Source organism: Lynx rufus, unplaced genomic scaffold, assembly GCF_022079265.1.
Source record: "Lynx rufus isolate CCGP_SWC_20201006 ecotype Redwood Valley unplaced genomic scaffold, mLynRuf1.p SCAF_9, whole genome shotgun sequence".
NCBI classification, from domain to species: domain Eukaryota; kingdom Metazoa; phylum Chordata; class Mammalia; order Carnivora; family Felidae; genus Lynx; species Lynx rufus.
Window position 1 is genome coordinate 112,160,005 of NW_025814897.1, and position 18,067 is coordinate 112,178,071.

Sequence of the window (18,067 nt, forward strand, 5' to 3'; positions counted from 1 at the left end):
AGGCAGAGGCTGGAGGGGTTCAGCCACCAGCCCAGGGACACCTGAAGCCCCCAGAGGCTGAAAGAGGCAGGAAGGAGCCTCCCCCGGAGCCTCTGGGGGGAGCGTGGCCCTACTTCTTGATTTGGGACACTGGCCTCCAGGCCGTGACAGAACAAACGTCCGTCATTTTAAGGCCCCCGGTGGGTGGCCCTTTGTAACAGCGGTCTCTCCAAGGCCAAGGGAGGGTTGAGGCTGAAGGTAGAGGCTGAGGACTCAGCTGGCCCGCCCTACCCCACCCCTTCTCTCTGGTATTGGTAAATATTCTGTGGATGGTCGGCCAAGGAAGCACCATGGGGCTGGATGTAATACCGAGGTCTTTATTCCACACCCGGCTCAGGGCCCTAATCCCCACGCCACCCTCCCCGCCACGGACTTAGGAGCCAGCCGCTCACTCCACCTCTCCGCATCTCCCACCTCTCCCTACAGGCTCCCAAGTCACGAGGCTGCCCAGGAGTCGGTCCCCCGCCCCCAGCGTGAGGACTAAAGGTCAGCGCATCCCTCTGGGTCAAGGACAGACACCTCCCGGGCAAGGTGCTCCTTGCTGAGGGCGTCCTACATGCTCAGTACTGAAGCAGGAGAGGGAAGGGAGCCGGGAAGGCCCTGGGAGCTGTCGCTGCATCTAACGTTGCATTTTGCCTGAAAGCTCTCCAGCTGGTACTTCCAGCCTTGTCTCTGGGTCAGAAGGAAAACAGGCAGCTCAGTCCAAAGGCGCAAAGGGCAGTAGATACCCAGGGTCCTGGGGGCACAGGAATCCCACCCCCCCCTCCCCCCGCCAGGCGGGCAGGCCCAGGGGCCCTCTCTCCTCTAGAAGCTCCAACTACACTTAAATGTTTAAGCCAGGCTCCTTGACCCTCTCCATCCTCCCCTTGGGCAGGCGGTGCCCCGGCCGTGGGCTGACACGGTCAGCCTCCCGGCTTCTTACGTTTGTGCCTCTCGGCTTCTAGCCACGTCACTTTGACCCACGCCTTTGGCCAATGTCACTGGTGATTGCCTCCCCGCTTCCCCTTGAGTAGAGAGTGGATCTTTTTACGCAAAGGGATGTCGGGCACAAGCCCTGTTCATCCAGAGACCTGAGCAGTGCCTTGCGGGACCGGCCCTCTTGGACCCAGCAGAACCGCCCCCCCCCCCCCCCCCCACTTTATATCCTTCGTTCTTGTATGGCCGCTTGTGCCCCTGATGGACGCGCTCCCTTTTTAAGTAAGCTTGTCTACTCCTTTGCCAGGGTGAGAAGGAAGGAGGGACGATTAACACGGCTCGACTTCTCTTGAATTTAAAAATGCATTCTAGGATTTAGGTCTCCTGTCCACGGCCAGCTCAGGAGAACTCAGCAAGTAAAAGCAAGCTTACAGACTAGAGAGTCATTTTTACGTCCTCTTTCTGAATGTAAACGGAGATGTTTAATCAATTCCACATACACCACGCATCACATGGCCTTCCTTCTGCACAAGAACAAATACATGAATGAATACCTTTAACAGGCCTTGACATACACCAGGCCAGGCCGGGCTGCTCACTACTTCACACGTATTACCTTAATCGCTCTGCTCCGTGGCCTTGGGAAGAGTGAGGCCAAACCCCATTTTACCCATGAAGACAGGGGTTTCCCCAAGACCGCACGGCTCCTGGCAGATGCCTGCGGGTGACGGGCTTGGCCGCTTCGCAAACGTGGCTGCAAACCTCCTGATACCTTGAAAAAAGGGCTGGGCTTTGCGTGAATTCTTGAAAGAGTAGATTGTTATCCTTATCGGCTTCAAAGGCCCCTGAAATTGTTCTGACGGTGCCCACGACACCAAGGGAGGTGCAGGCTAAGGGCACAGACACGCTGCCGGCCGCATGAGGCTGGATAAGGTGCCTCAGTTTCCCCACCCACCAAGTGTGTTTCTGAGGTTTGGAAGGTGAAATGCATAATAGCAATGAGCTTGGGGGTGGGGTACCTTGCAGGAGAAGCGAGGAATGAGGACAGGTACCTGAGTGAAGGATGGCTCTCCAAATTTTGCAGTAGGTCCTAGGCAAAAATGGGCATGCCTCACATTTTGGGGGGGGAGGGGGACAGCCTTTCCCTCCCACCCCCATCCCCCCTTTGGTGATTGTGGGGAGAGCCATCTGTCCGCTGGGGATTGGGAGAGGTGGCGCTATCTGGAGCCCTCTCACCCCTCCCAGCAGGGGGGAGGGACCTCAGCCTAGCCCCAGTCCTATGGGTTCCAGTGGGACCCAGGAGGCAGAGGCAGGATCCAGGATGTGCTGGACTCTTTATCTGGAACCGATCCTCAGAAAAAGACCCTTAAGGACTTTACAAAAAAAAAAAAATAGTTATAGCCAGCTTATTGGGCTTTTCCCTATGGGCTAAGCTCCTCCCAGCTTCCCAATCGACTGAGCCACCCACTGAGTTTGAAGAAGGAAAAGGAGGAGAAAAGGATCCGAAGCCGCAGCTCCTCTGACGAGCTTTGTCACCGCTGGGAAGGCACTCACTCGTCTGGTTCGGTCGTGTTCCTCAGATGGACAGTCACCCAATTACAAATAGCAGCGGGGCCTGAGACTCTTCCGGCCCGCCTTTACAAATGAGTATGTCATCACTCCAGCAGTACAACTCTTGTTACGTTTAAAAACACAAAAAACAACAAACAACAAAAAAGCGATCTATGCAGGGGAGAGAGAGGCCTGGGCTGCTGGGTAGGGTGGCTGGAACTGGCCTCCGCGCCCCGCACCCTGGGAGGTCTGCACGCGCTCCGGGGCCGCGGATGCGCGCCTTCTCCAAGCCCTACGGTAAGCGCGGCGCGCAGAGCAACCACGTGGCGGCGGAACCGAGGCCGGGCGGGAATGTGCGGAATGCGCGGCGCGGCCCTGAGCTGCTCCGGAGCCAAGGCCCAGGTTCCCGGGCGCGCGCTCTCGCCTCCCATCTCTCCCCAATCGGACCGCACCCCGGCCCCCCGCCGATCGCCCAGGACTCGCGGGAGTAGGTCGAACCCCGCGCAAGCACCCCGGCGGGGTTTGGTGTTAGACCGCGGCCCTTTGGGCCCCTCGGACTCCGCATGCCCAGAACTCCCCAGAGGGTCCAGACCCGCGATCCGCCCCCGGCCCTCACGGCGCGAGGCCAAGGGACCCAAGAGCAGGGGTGCTGGGCGTTGGGCGTGCAACCCCAATTTGCGCACCTGGAAAAAAAATTGTCCTTCCCTTTCCCCTCCTGGCAAGTGTCTGGAGCCCCAGAACTCGGAGGTTCCCCATAATAAAGACCCCGGCCATCCCTCCACCCACCCCCAAGGCCAAAGCGAAGGCTGGGAACGCTTTGGGGCATCCCAAGGGCACAAAGAAGCAGGCACGAGGATGTGGGGTCCTCCCCCAACACGGTCTCCGGGAAAGCGCGGGGTTGGGGAGCGAGTGACAAGTCCTCCAAGGCGAATGAGGGGGCGTCCAGCCCTTCCCGGGCGGGGCGGGAGCACGCGGGAGTCCACAAGGGTATCAGTGCGGGTCGTCCGGGAAGGTCCGGCGCGGATGAGCCACCCCTCTTGCTTCCGCGGCGCCCCCGCGAGTCTCCGCAGCGGCGCTCCGCGCCCTGGTCAGGGGCGGGGTCTGCTCCACCACGGGTAGGCCTTGGCCCTGCCCGGCCCCGGGACACGCGGGCACGTCTTGGCCTCCTAGGTCATTACCCCCGCCCCCCAACCGATTTCTTTACCTCGGTTGGAGGTGGTTATCTGCTCGGTCTGGGCTCCCACTCCGCGACACTTGGCTAGAGACCGGCCAGGGGCCTGAGCCAAGAGTCCAGGGAATTCCTAGCGAACTTTGGGGTTTCATACAATAGCTCAGGACACCAGGCGATGCGTTTTGAGGGACGAAGTTCAAGGCGTTGGATTCTTCTTTCACCCCTAAGACTGCACCTTCTTCCTAGGGAAACCGGGGGCGTTGTGAGCCACCACCCCCACACCTGTTGGGGTTTGCTCTTTAACTCCGGGCACATCGTGCCCACAGCCCTCAGAGCTGGGAGCGGAGTGCCCCGTCCCCGCATCCCGCCAGGCGGACGACCGGGACTCGGGTAGGGGGTTAGTCCGTGTGTGGCTGGAATTAACTCTCAGGGGCGGAAACGCACATGGGCGGCTGGGGACGGTGGGAGGTGCGGCTGCCCCCGTTCCCAACGTGGGACCGTTCCCAGGTGGGCGCCGGAGCCGGAGTTCGTCCCGGCACGCCCCGCAGCTTTGGAGCGCCCGGGTGGGCACCGCAGAGCCCAGGCGGAGCTACTGCGGCAGGCACGTGGACCTCCGGGCGCGCCCGAGGCGAGCAGGGTGGGGGAAGGGGAGCCCCCGCGCCGGGGGACCCCGTGGCCAGCATTCGGAAGCGTTTTCCAGAGCGACTTAAGGGCTTAACAATGGAAAACTCGCGGAGCTGGAGCCAGGTCCTTTCAAGTTGCCGCCAGGTATGCGGCTGCAGGTGACCCCACCTGGGTGCGCCAGCTCGGGTCCTGTGTGGGGTGGGCGGCTGCGGGAGGTCGAGGCCGGGGGAAGAGCTCCACTGGGCCTCGCACCCCCCTCCCCAAAGCCCCACCGCGGGCCGGCGCGCAGCCGCAGTGCGTCCAGGGGTCGGCGCCGCGGCGGGCCGGTTCCTGAATGAACGCGCTCCCTTCCCCCGCCTGAATGAAGGTTCCCACAGCCAGGGACGGTGGCAAACGCGCCGGCCGCGGAATTCGCCCTCTCGGGGCCGAAGATCCACCGCGGCCGCCGTCTCCCCTGGGGGTGGTGAGCGAGGGGGCCAGGAAAGCGGGAAGGTGATTTCGGTTACTTTGGGATTTTCTTTCCAACCAACGTAGTGCCTTCCCGATTGGGCCGCTGGCCCTTTGTCTCCAAATAGTCACCGAGAAATAAACGCAGAGCACTTTAAATGAGCCCAGGACTCGCAGTTCCTGCTTCGTGGTGGGGTTTTTTAAAGGCAGTGCAAAATTAAACTGCAACAGAAAAGGTTTTTTTTTTTTTTTTTAAGTTGCTTTTCTCTTTGGGACACACACACACACACACACACACACACACACATTAAAATAAAAACGCGCCCTCGGCTCTCCTAGAAGCGGCCGCCCTTAAGGGCCCGGAGCTGTCGGCCCCCTCTGCAGCCCCAGGGACGCGTTTCTGGGCTCCCCGGGGTGGGGGCTGGGCCGCTGGCGTTCCCCGCCAGGCCCCAAATTCCTGCGCCTCCCCCGCGGGTTCCTGGACGGCTCTTCACGCTCGCCGGCCGGGCTTGCACTTTTGCGCCCGTCCCTGAGCGGGGAAATCAACGAAGTTCCTAGTCGAGATCTGCCCGGTCCGCCTAGTAACAGCGCCGCGCCCCCATTGGCTCATGCTAATTCCAGTTTCCTCTGTCTTTCTCCCGGGTTAGGGGGAAGCTCCCTCCCGGACCCGGAGCCCGTTTAGCCGTAGTGGGCGAGCCTCTTTATGACCCGCTGCCCCTCGCCGTCGCCCGCCGCCCCGGGCCGGACCGGACCGAGGCGCTCGCGGGGCTCGGTCCCCTCGCCCCCCGGGGCAGAAGCGGCCCGGTGAGAGCGCGCAGCCCCATAAATCATCGGGGCAGCCGCCCGGTCGGGATTTTATGAATGAAAAAGCAGTCGGGCCGCCCTCGTGCGCGGGCTGCTGCTGCGAGGCACCGGCGTGCCCGGGGCCAAGGCGAGCGTGGGTGCCCGGGGAGGGGGACACGGCGGTGGGCGCTCCCCGCCCGGGCCACCCACCGCTTACGAGGCGTGAGCCGGGGGTAATTACCCTCCTGGACCCGGAATATTCGTAACCCTAATACCCGGCGGGGGAGGGGGAGCGGGAAGAATCAGCCCTGGAAGGGGGTGGGGGGTGTCCTGTCTTGCTGCGTGTGCCCTTGGCGAAGGGGAGGGGGCTTTTTCATCCGTATTTTTTGAGCCTTTACTGCTAAGAGGATACGACGGTTTGATGACGCTCCACTATGTCCAGAGGGAAGTAAATGAACAGTTTTCTTAAGTGGGGGCAGGTAGTGTAAAAACTTTTTTTAAAAGTTAAGACAGGGCAAAATGTCCTTTTATTAAAAAAAAAAAAAAGCAACCGAAGAAGACTAAATCTTAAAAACTTTTTTAAGACCACTTTTCTGTGTTCTTTTGTATATCCCTTAGTTTAGCGATAACATTGGGTTCCCTCTGGTATAACCACAAATACGTATAGATTGTGTTTAAAACCGGATCAGTACACCCATTTCTTTAACTTGGAATTGTTCTAATTTTTGCCAGCCCCTGCCATCCCCCCACAGGCTCACGAATGCAGCCCGGGGCTGATTGTAAAAGGTGCAGAGGTGTCCACACCCCCCAGCAAAACCGATTAGGAAGCTTCCGGTGGTCTTGTCACAGAGACGCGACTAATATTTCCAGCGACTTAATTTATTTTTAATTAAAAAATGAGGCAGGACAGAGACAACTTGTTTTCGCAGCCTTCCATCCAGGGTGTTTTTCTAGCTGTTAAATTGCCGGGACGGGGGTGGGGGGCTGGGGAGATTGGGGATCCCTAAAAGGATGTACTGGTCAAGGTAGGGAGCCAACTCGCAGATCCCCCAGGCGAGGAGGACAGGATGAAGGAAATGCTGGCCACCATCTTGGGCTGCTGCTGGAATTTTCGGGCATTTATTTTATTTATTTTATTTTTTGAGCGAGCTCATGCTAGGCTGAAATCCCTTTAGGGTTTAGGGATACCCCTTCGGGCATTTGCAACGACCCCCCCTGGCGCGGGAATGAAGCCTCCACCAGGGTCGCGGACTCTGCTCCACGTCCCTGAATGCTAAATGGTTCCTGAAATTTACACGTGTTAATGAAAATGAAAGAAGATGCAGACGCTGAGATTCCTTGGCCGCCTGTCCGCCCGTGGGTGCCCTCGTGGCGTTTTCGGAAATGCGCCCATTCTCCCGGCTCGTGTATAGGGTGTCGCCGGGCCCCAGAGTTCCCCCCAACCCCCCATGCGCTCTCCCCTGGCTGCGTGTGGCCCGCCCCCCCCCGTTGTCCCCCCTGCAAAGCCACCTCCACCCACTCCCCAAATCCCAGGGGACCCACACGGGGAGGGCAGACACCCTTGCACCCCTCTTCCCCGGCGGGGAGAAAGGCAGCCTCGGGCGATTTGCATTTCTATGAAAACCAGGCTTCGGGGGCAACTCCGCCGCGGGGCAGGCGCGGCGCCTCCGGGATGGCTTTTGGGCTCTGCCCCTCTCCGCTCCCCGGCGCTCGGAGCCCGCGCCCCCTCCCCCTGCGCCCGCCCCCCCTCCCCCCCGCCCGCTCCCATTCTCTGCCCGGCTTTGATCTCTGCTTAACAACAGTAACGTCACACGGACTACAGGGGAGTTTTGTTGGAAGTTGCAAAGTCCTGGAGCCTCCAGAGGGCTGTCGGCGCAGTAGCAGCGAGCAGCAGCGTCCGCGCGCTCCGGCGAGGGGCAGACGAGCTCGAGGGAGCGCGGGACAGCGGGAGCTAAAGCCGAGCGCGGACCGACCCGGGACCCACCGCCGTCCCCAGGCCGCCCAGCAGAGCCCCAGCCATGGCACACCAACTCTTATGCTGCGAGGTGGAGACCATCCGCCGGGCGTACCCCGATGCCAACCTCCTCAACGACCGGGTGCTGCGGGCCATGCTCAAGGCGGAGGAGACCTGCGCGCCCTCGGTGTCCTACTTCAAGTGTGTGCAGAAGGAGATCCTGCCGTCCATGCGGAAGATCGTGGCCACCTGGATGCTGGAGGTGCGGGGCTTCGGGCCGCTTTCTTAGGACCTTTCCTGCAACTTGTTGCCCAAACCCACATTTCTTTGCGGCTCGTCTCCCTCCCTTCTCTCCCACCTCAACTTTGAAGTTTGCTGGGGTGTTGCTAGGAACCGCATTTTCACAATATATAGATATTGTGGGTATTTTTTGAACGGGGAGGAGGTGGGGGTGGGGTCGATTGAGATTCCCTATCCTGGCGGGGGGTGGGGGTGGAGCGGTCGGGGAGGGGTCCCCTTCGGGGAAAGCCAATGCCAGGGGCACCCCAGTTGGCTCGAGGGTGCGGGCCGGCGGCCTGGGCGCCCTTTGTGGCCCCTGCCTGCGCCCGAGCCCCCTCGCCTCCTCTCTGCCTGCACGGCCGCGAGCCGTCTGCTCCAGGGGGAGGGGGCATAGATTTGATTTTTAAATTAATATCCACGGACACGTATGCAAGGGCCGCTCGTGCCAGTATTATGCGCCATCTTTGTTCTTTTATTGCAAAGCAAAAGTGTTTATTAATAATTGGGGGCAGGGTGGGGGCGGGGAGCGGCCGGCGAGGCGCTGGGGCCGCCGCGAGGGGCCGCGCGGCCGCCGGGAACCGGAGGGAGGGGCGCGGGGACGGAGCGCGGGCAGCTTGGGGGGGACCCCGCTCGGGAAGAGGGGCCCCTTTGTTCAAGCTGCGAGTCCCGGGGCGCCCCGCACGGCCAGCCTGGGCCGGAGAGCACGCCGAGCTGCAAGGTCGCGTGGCCCCCAAGACGCTGGGGATTGACCCCGGTCTGCAGGGGTCTCGGCTTGGGGGACCTGCCTGGAGCAAGCCGGCGGCCCGGGGCACATTTTCAGGTCTCCGGTGGGCGCCCGGGGGACCCGCGGATATTTTAAAATAATTTTTGAAAGTGCGGCGTGGTGCCCTTGCGAGAGGGAAACGGCGCCCGCGCCCAGGGGGAAGGGGGGGCCACCGAGTTTGAATTCCTGGGGCTCTCCCCGGAGTCTGCAACGAGCTCTAGACCCCCGGCCTGGGTAAAGGGCCGCCCGAGGGTCATTTTCAGGGGTTTTTTATGTACTCAGTTATTTTTTTAATATTTTTAAATATTTTTTGAAAAGATGACGTCTGGGGAAATGCGGCGCGGCGGCCTGGGACGCCACCTTTGTGTCTCGCAGGCGCTGTGAGCGCGGCGCCCGGCCCCGCGGCCCGCCCCGCGGCCCCGCACCCCATTTGGAGCGAGCCCCGGCCCGGCGGTCCCCGGAGCACCCACGCGGGCCGGGGTCCCCGGGGCCGGCCGCCCGCGCGCGGCGCACGCCGCCAGCCGTGCCCACACCCGCCCCCACCGTGCCAGCCTCGCTGGGACTTTCCCTTTCAGTTTCGGGGAGGGTGGGCACTGGGGACACGCCGGGGAGGGGGCGCGGCAGCCGCCGCTTCTGCCGCCCCCTGCCCCGACCCGCCGCGCGCTCGGGACGACCCGTAGCCCCAGCGCGAGCCCGGTGGGGGGGGGGAGGGGGTGACCGCGGGGTCTCCGCGGAGGGGGCCCGGCGGCGGCGGTCACGGCCCCCGTGCCCCGGCAGGTCTGTGAGGAGCAGAAGTGCGAGGAAGAGGTCTTCCCGCTGGCCATGAACTACCTGGACCGCTTCCTGTCGCTGGAGCCCGTGAAAAAGAGCCGCCTGCAGCTGCTGGGGGCCACCTGCATGTTCGTGGCCTCCAAGATGAAGGAGACCATTCCCCTGACGGCCGAGAAGCTGTGCATCTACACTGACAACTCCATCCGGCCCGACGAGCTGCTGGTAACCTGGGACCCCCCCACCGCCCACCGACGCCCCAGGACCCCCAGGACCCCGGGGGTGGGGGAGGTGCAGAGGGCTGGAGGCCCCGCGGGCCGCCGACACTCCCTATGCCCCAGGGGCGGGCGGCCGCCGGTGGGGCCCCCCTCGAGGAGCGGGCGGGACCCCCGCCGCCCCCCAGCTGCGGCGCCCCACCGCTCGCGGTCGCTCCGACTCCCACTCGTCTGCGCCCCTAGCGCGGCCGAAAAGTGGGCGGCGCGCGCCCTCTAGCGGCGACGACGCTGGCGGCCCGCGCTGGCTACCAGGTCTTGCGTTCCAGGTGGGGGTCAGTTTTTGGCCCGACCTGGGAACAGTGGGCCTTTTTGTCCACGTCACTTTCTCTTTGGGGACCTCTTTGGGGATGGCCTGCTCTCCCCCACCTCCTGGGCGCCCAGCATCCCTTATCCCTTCTCTCCTGGGCCGTGCCCCACGGAGGGGAGGGGCAGGGGCTGCCCCTGCACCTCTCTTTACCCTGGGTCACCCCACGTTCACAGCAAATGGAGCTGGTCCTGGTGAACAAGCTCAAGTGGAACCTGGCCGCGATGACCCCGCACGATTTCATCGAGCACTTCCTCTCCAAAATGCCCGTGGCCGAGGAGAACAAACAGATCATCCGGAAGCACGCGCAGACCTTCGTCGCCCTCTGTGCCACAGGTAGGGCAGCTGGGTCCTGCTGGCCCCGGTCTCCCGGGGTGCCTCTCACAGGGGCTCCTCTTCCTTCCTCGGGCTGTGCGCTGGGGCTAGATGGGCTGGGGGGGGGGTGCCCTCCTGGGGTCGGGCAGCGGAGACTGGCCACGGCCACCACGCAGCGCCTCGGGGATGGGTGTGGGTGGGTGGCCAGGCCGCGGCCACTCCATGCTGAGAGAGGTTGACCTCGGCTGCCCGGCCTGCCTCCCCACTCCCGTCCTCCCGCCCCCCCCCAACACACACACACACACACACACACACCAGTCCTTCCCCATGTCCTCAAGGGGCCCCCTTCTGGCCTCTCCCGGGCTGGGCCACCTGCCAGGGGCGCCTACAGGGGTGGGGAGTGCCGGCCCGCGGTGCCTGCACCACGTGCTCTGGGCGGCCAGCAGCAGCCCTCGTGCGGGGGCGGCCAGCAGCACAGCTTGGCCGCCAGAGGCCCCGCCAGGGGTGCCTCGGGCCGGCTGGGCTCAGCTGAGCCCTGGGAGGGGCTTCAGATCGGCCCGGGCTTGGGCCGCCACGGTTGGCAGCAGGGGGCCAGTCTTCTCCCCCGCTGGCAGGGCTCTGGATGGTCCCTGGAGGCCCCTGCCTGACACTGCCCTGGCCCGGGCCCTGGGACAGCCAGCCTTTCAGAAGTCAGGGCAGGCAGACGCGCGCCCGCTGTTGCCTTGTCTCCCCCGGGCCCTGACCCTGACGCCGCCCCCTTTCTTTCTCCCTCTGATCACGTGGACTGGGCCCAGCAGACCTGGAGAACCCTGCCTGGGGACCCACGTCCTCATCCCAGCCAGCTCCACACTGGGCCACCTCCGCCCCCGGGTCAGGCCTCAGACATCGCGTGGGGCTCCCCCAGTCTGTGGGCCACGCAACATCAAAGGGGGGGAGGTCGGCCTCTTCCACTCCCTGTCCGGGAGCGGTAGAGCCCCTGTTCCGACATCTCCCGGCACCCTCCCGCTGTCCGGGTGCCCTGGTGGCTGGGATTTCCGGGTCAGGCGAGAGTCTGCCGGCCTCTCCACCCTGCTCGTCCTCCTGCACAAGGCACGAACCCCTCCTCTGAGCCCTTCCAAGCAAGGGGAGTGGGGGGGCACACCGTGGGCCCTGACGGATCTGCGGGGTGGTGGCTCCGGCCCTCCGGCAGGGGTAGGGAGCCTCCCGCGGGCCGTCCCCTCGGCCTCCGGGGGCCAGCCCCTCAAGCAGGCAGGGAGGCGTTCTCTGGCTGGGGCGCCTCAGAAGAGAGAGGCCTCCGGAGACTTCCAGGCAGCCTTTTAAGGAGCTGAAAGTGGTTCAGAGAAATGGCAAAGTTTCCTGGAGATCGTGCAAGGAACGGTTCTTGTACACCCTCCCCCCCCAGGATGGCTGGGGCAGCCTGGAGTTTCCCCTCTCCCAGAACCCCGCGGAAGTGGGGTGTGGAGCCCTCGTGGGGCGCTGGCAGTGAGGCGAGCGAGCCTGGTGCAGAGGCTGTAAACGCGCTTTGGTGCTGGCTGTCCAGCTGCCGCGGGCCACCGTGCGTAAGCACGCGGGGCCTCTGAGACCGTGCCCAGCAAGCACCACCACCCCCCGCCCCCAACCTGGGGCCTGCAGGGTGCATCCCAGGCCCCGGTGCCTGGGGTCCACCCGGAGGGAAGGTGCAGCGACGGCTTTTCACATGCATTACCTCCAGGGCGGGCCCCCCCGCCCCCCACCGCGGGAGACAGGCAGCCGGGGGAGGAGAGGGTCACCTGCCCATCCACGTCCCTCCTTGGAAAGATTCTCGGTCCAAATCCTCACCTGCGCGGTTGCAACACAGCCGAGGCGCAGCCGGGCCCTTGGTCACGAGGGGACCACTCTCTCTGGAGTAACGCGATGGCAGCTCAGAAACAGACTGGCGTGAGGGGGACGTGTAAGCAAAGGCCCCCAAAGATGTTCTTGTCCGCCACGGGGCCAGGGTCCCGCTGAACGGTGTCATGGGGGGGGGGGGACTCTGCTCTCCGTGCCGTGTGGGCCTGCAAACTGGGCCCCCCGCGTATCTGCAGATGTGCACGTATCCCCCCTGTTAACGTACATGCCTACGTGTGCACCGGAGCCTTCCGGGGAATCGCAGTGGGCTGGGTAAAGAAACTACAGGTGCTGCTGGAAGCGGACAGAAAAATCGAGTCTAACGGGTGGGTCTGAGCAAGGGTCAGCAAACCCGCACAGCCCCAGCAGCTGCTCTGGCAGTGGCCCCAGGCTCTTTGCACTGGGCGCCGAGTCGAAGTGTCGGACGGTATAGTCAGGTTGTTCCTTACCTACGTACGTGCGCGCGCGCACACACACACACACACACACACATATTCCTTATCTCCACACATAAGCCCCACACCGCAAAGGCACACATACGCTTCAGTGGGGACGTGGGCTTCAGGAGCGAGCCCTCCCCCCGTTACACCATCCGTCTTGGACGGGAGTCTCGAGCTCCAACCAAATTGTTGCTGGGACTGCAGCAACTTTTTTTTAATGTTTATTTTTGAGAGCACGCATGTGAGCAGGGGAGGGGGAGACGGCGGGGGGGACAGGGGATCCCAAGCAGGCTCTGCCGCTGACAGCAGAAAGCCCGATGCGGGGCTCGAACTTAGGAACTGGGAGATCACGACCTGAGCCGAAGTCGATGCTTAACCGACTGATACACCCAGGTGCTCCTGCAGCCCTGAGGTCCCTCAATGACAAGCTTTTCATTCATGGCTCTCCGCTCACAGACTGGGTGGAAATGCTCCCATTTATTTAATATATTTTTTTCTTTAAAACTTTTTTTTAACATTTATTTGTTTTTGAGACACAGAGAGAGACAGCATGAGCAGGGGAGGGGCAGAGAGAGAGGGAGACGCAGAATCTGAAGCAGGCTCCAGGCTTCGAGCTGTTGGCACAGAGCCTGACGTGGGGCTCACAAATTCACAAATTGCAAGATCATGACCTAGGCCAAAGTCGGACGCTTAACCGACTGAGCCATCCAGGCGCCCTGGAAATGCTCCCATTTAAAGAGGGAAAGAGGGGGGCGGGCCTTGTTAGGTATTTCTTTTTCAAGTTTCCACGGTGCCCGGCAGCGGGCTCTGTTCCCCCTCCAGGGTGGCTCCTTTCTTCCCCAGCCTGCTTTGCTGGCAACGGTACAGCCTGATGTCTCCTCCCAGGACGAAGCCTCAGCTAGGCTGCTGGGGACACGCACCCTGGCCCACGAGGTCCCCTCCTTTCACGCTCAGCTCACCCAGCCCGGTCCTGTGCCCCATGCGTGTAAGATGAGGCAAAGGGGCTGAGCCCCCCGATCGAGATTCGGAACTCGATGGCCTCCCCCACCAAGAATTCCTGGCTCTGTGTCACAGAACGGCAGCCCACGGGGCACCACGTGGCTGCTTAAACATCCTTCCTGCTTTCCCACCTTTCCGTAACAAGTGTGGCGAGTGCTGGCCTCACCCTCGGAGCAAAGGCAGGGGTTCCGCCCTCGCTGAGCTGTGCCTGGGGCAGAGGGGACGGCATGCTGGCGACTGGTGGGTGGAGTAATGAGGTAACGCCACGTCCCAGGAGGGGGATAAACAGAGGATAAGCATCCAAGGCCACCACTGCAGGACCACTGACCACTGCCCCCTGCGCGTGCCCAGAGGGCTGCCCTGGGGAAGGTGAGACAGGTGCACCCCTCCGAGAGTACAGGCTGGGTCCCTGGAGGCCTGGCGGGCCGTCTCCAGTCCCTGTGGCCCCGCAGCATGCCTTCTCCCTTGTAGGTTTGTCACCTTTTAGAATGTGAATAAGCAACACGTTCCCAGGGCTCCAGTATAGCGACGCCCCTCCCCGCAGGCCTTTGCGGTTTGTTCTCTGCCTTGTTCTCTGCCGGTGTCCCAGCTCCAGCTGGGTGCAGTGCAGGCCCGGCTTGTGCTCTCCCGGCCTCCGCACCCTGATGCGGGGCTGGTGGGACCACGGGGTCCCGGGGAGGCCCCCCGCCCCGCCGCCGCCCGCTCACAGCCCCTCGCCTCTCTCCCTTTCTTCTGCAGACGTGAAGTTCATTTCCAACCCGCCTTCCATGGTGGCAGCGGGGAGCGTGCTGGCCGCGGTGCAAGGCCTGCCCCTGGGGAGCTCCAACAGCTTCCTGTCCTATCCGCGCCTCACCCGGTTCCTCTCCAAAGTGATCAAGTGTGACGCGGTAAGCGATCGGTTGCGCCGCTCCTACGCTGGCTTGGCTGGCCTGCTCAGCAACCGGGTACTAGAAACTTCTAGTACCCGGGGGTCCAAAGCCAGTTCCTTGATGGGAAATGCCATGGCTCGTGCCAAGGCCCCCAAACGTGATGGGGGAGGGCGGGGGGTGCCCTGTGTTCAGACGCAAGGGACCTGGTCATAACAGAGCCCTGGCCCCAGGCTGACCGGGTGCCGGCCTCACCCCACCCTCCCGGGGCTCCTTTGGAAGGAGAAGCATCTCGCAGTACTTGCTGGCAGGCCAGGAGGGTCCTCAGGTTTCCCAGGAGCAGGCAGGAGCCATAAACCCCTCCCGGTGAGCCGTCCAGGGAGCGGGGCCACAAGGCAGGCCCGTCAACGATCCGTGCCCTAATGGCATGTGGAGCTGTGGCCCCGTCCAGCTTTGTCTGCGCAACAATGCGGATGGCTCATAAATGGAGGCTTTAAAAGGGCTCCTGTGAGGTCTCCAGACGCAACAAAGGCCCGTGGAGACAACCTTGTGTTTTACGGCCCTTTCTGAGTGCCTGCTGCTATTACAGCCCGAGCCGGAGTCCGTGGTGTCCTTCCTGCTTACAAATGCCATTGTTTTATTCCCGATTCCGTTTTTGTCTTAAAAGAAAGAGTGAAAATAACAATTACAAGGGTTTGTGGCCTTTACCAGATTAGACCAGCGAGGATGACAGGTCAGCCCTCGGCCCTGCTGGGCGTGCCTTACGGGAGCCAGTGACCGCCCTGACCCCGGTCCGGGTCTGGCTCGGACGCGGGCTGCCTTCTGGTGGCCCACCCTCGAGTGCCTGGAGGCTCCGTCGTGGGCCCTAGCGGCTGCCACCTCCCCGCATGATTCGGGGAAGAAAAGCCAGGCTGCGGGGCAGAAGCTTGCCCGTCCGCTGCCCAGCACTGCCGGCTGCCTGGAGGAGGCGGCATGCTTGCTCATCTCCCTGTTGGGAGCAGGCGGCTCCCGGAGGCAGTGGGGGGTTGGGGGGGGGGCTCCCTCAGTCTCAGTGCTTCCTGGGCCCCCCGGAGGGATGGGGTGTCCTGGAAAGATGACCCCTGCCTCTCCCCTTCAGAGAGAGACCCCACAGACGGTGCTGGGCACAGACAGTTGTAGGAAATCACTGCACGACCCCTTATTTGCATAGAGATCGTGTCAGATCTGAAACAAGACCTCAGCTGAGGACGGGGGAGAAATCGGTTGAGGCTGCAATTCGCTAGTCTGGTCACCCGGCGACAAACGTCCGGAAAACACTGGGTGGCGGGCGGGGCCCTGCGTATTCCTGGGGCATGAGCCGCGTCTGCCCTTGCTCCGAGCTGGCTCCCGGCTGCCAGAGGCCGCTCTTCTGGGCCGAGGCTGCTGGCTGCGAGGAGGAAACAAGTCCCTCCCTGCACCCCTCTGCCCTGAGTCCAACACCAGGCCTCTCGAGCCTCAGTTTCCTCATCCGGAAAACTGGCTTTTTGCACCTACACCGCTTTCCTCACCAGCCACGACAAATACTGAACCGGTGGTGTAGGAGAGCCCTCCGCGCGGAAGCGTATGGCTCCGTAAACGTGGCAGGTCCCCCAGGGTTCACTCGGAAGCTTTGCTGGCCTGGATCCCCTTCTCTGGGGCACTGGACACCCGTTTCGCAGCACCCTCCCCAGGTGGGCCCGCGGTTCACCTGTTCCTCTGGGGAAAGGCTCGGATCTGTCTTCCGGGCTGGACCAGAGACTACCTGGTTCTAGAAAAGAAGCCCCAGTGTGGCATCTCAGGGTTGGGACAAAGCCTGACAGCTGCACTTTTGAGCTGCGGGGAGACTGGCCACCATGAGACCACGAGAAGCCCTGGACTCCCCAAGATCACTTCTTGGGCATCGAGAACTCGGGGTGATTGCTGGCAGAGGAGGGCCGCGGGATTGCGGGGGTACACGCTGGGCCAGGCCAGCGTGTCTCCCAGGGTGCAGGCCAAGCGGGTGAGGACAGAGGGGGACAGAGGGTCCGAGTCCCCCCGGGGCCACCCAACGCTCATTCTCAGTCATGCACGGCCTAACGCTTTTGACAGCCATTCATCTCGGAAGGCTGGGTTCACCGCAGGGGCTGACACGGCAGAGGTTAAGTCCCAAAAGCAGGGCTCAGAGGGCCTCTCTGTCCTGGGTCAAATAGCGCTGAGTTCGGGCTGGTGGGAACAGGGAGCCAGGATGAGAGCCTGGCAGAGGGATTCCAGCGGGGGGCCAGGGTCCTGGGGTGGAGACGGGGGGCTCGGGACAGGCCAGGGAGGCACCAGGTGGGCACGGGAGACAGCCGGCAGCCCTGTGGCCTCCGGGGCCTTCGGACCCGAGTGGGGTCTCCGCAGCCCGGGCAGCACGGGGGCTCCTCAGGCCGGGGCAGCCGGGGGCCAAGCAGAGCCCATGCCCGTGGGTCCTGGGGTTCGGGCAGTGGCCCCACCCGACTGCGGGGAGGCAGTCCAGGTCTTGGCGTTTGCAGGAGGGCCTTGACCACAGGCCCCCTTCTGAGCACCCCCTGTCTCCCTGTCTCCCGTCTGGCCAGGACTGTCTCCGGGCGTGCCAGGAGCAGATCGAGGCCCTGCTGGAGTCCAGCCTGCGCCAGGCCCAGCAGCAGAGCCTAGACCCCAAGGCGGCGGAGGAGGAGGAGGAGGAGGAGGAGGCCGACCTGGCCTGCACACCCACCGACGTTCGAGACGTGAACATTTGAGGGCGCGCGTGCGTGGCGCGGGAGGGGCCGGCCCCGGGTGCTCCCTGGACAGGACCGCTCCTCGCCAGGACCGGTCACGACCAGAAGGGAAAGCTTCCTTCTCCTTTACTGTCGGTTTTTTTCCTTTGCTCTTTCTCCCTTCCGTCTCTGACATAAGCAAAAGAAAAAAAAAGTATCCGAGAAGCTGTCTTTAAAAAAAAAAAAAAAGAAAAGAAAAAAAAAAAAGGAGAGAAAAAAAATAGTATTTGCATAACCCTGAGCTGGGGGGAGGGGGTGGGGGGAGGCTGTGCTACAAAAATAGAGAACCTTATACCCCATAATCAACTAGGTCGTATGCGAACGTGTTTGTGTCTCTGTGTCGTAAGGATAGGCATTAACACAAGGAACAAGTCTGCAGGGGAGGATTAGATTTGATTCTTTCTGTGTTTAAAACAAAACGACGGCAAAAAAAAAAAAAAAAAAAAGCATGAAAACACGGTAAAAACGAGAGAAAAGCCAAGAAACCATTTCTGAAGCGGAAGAGGGTCGTAGGTAGCAAACGTGTTCGTGTGCTGTTCTGAAGGAGCACAGCTTTAAGGCGGTTCTAGGCGTCCCACAACTCGCTTGCTTGGGCATGTAGTCACTTTATGAGTAAGTCATTTGTGCGCGTTCATTTTATCCCGTAGGTAGGCGCGTAACCTCCTCACCTGTCAGTGGCTGGCGTAACCTCGGTTAGCGTAGCGTAGAGCTCAGCACGGACGCGTGCTGACCCTCCCTCCGCCTGTGGCCCGACCCGGGGCGGGTGGCCGGGCACCGGCCGGCGTGGCGGCCACAGAAATCCAGCTCCGACTCCTGGCCTGCGCTACTGTAAAAGAGAACCCGCCACCGCGACGTAATATATTCTATTTTTATAATCTTCATATTTTTGTAGTGGCCTGTTGAGGAGATGCCGGTTTCTCACCCCACAGACCCACAACCTGCTCACATCCAGGTG

At 62.4% G+C, this 18,067-nt stretch overlaps 1 protein-coding gene across 1 annotated transcript; it reads left to right on the plus strand.

Annotated features, from left to right (window-relative positions):
- Positions 1–7,543: 7,543 nt before the first annotated feature.
- CCND1 (cyclin D1) lies at positions 7,544–17,250 on the plus strand. Its single transcript, XM_047072162.1, has 5 exons — positions 7,544–7,746; positions 9,304–9,519; positions 10,050–10,209; positions 14,232–14,380; positions 16,930–17,250. Exons 1-5 carry the CDS (start codon positions 7,549–7,551, stop codon positions 17,092–17,094), a joined length of 888 nt encoding a protein of 295 aa, XP_046928118.1. The 5' UTR covers positions 7,544–7,548; the 3' UTR covers positions 17,095–17,250.
- The last annotated feature ends 817 nt before the right edge of the window (positions 17,251–18,067 follow it).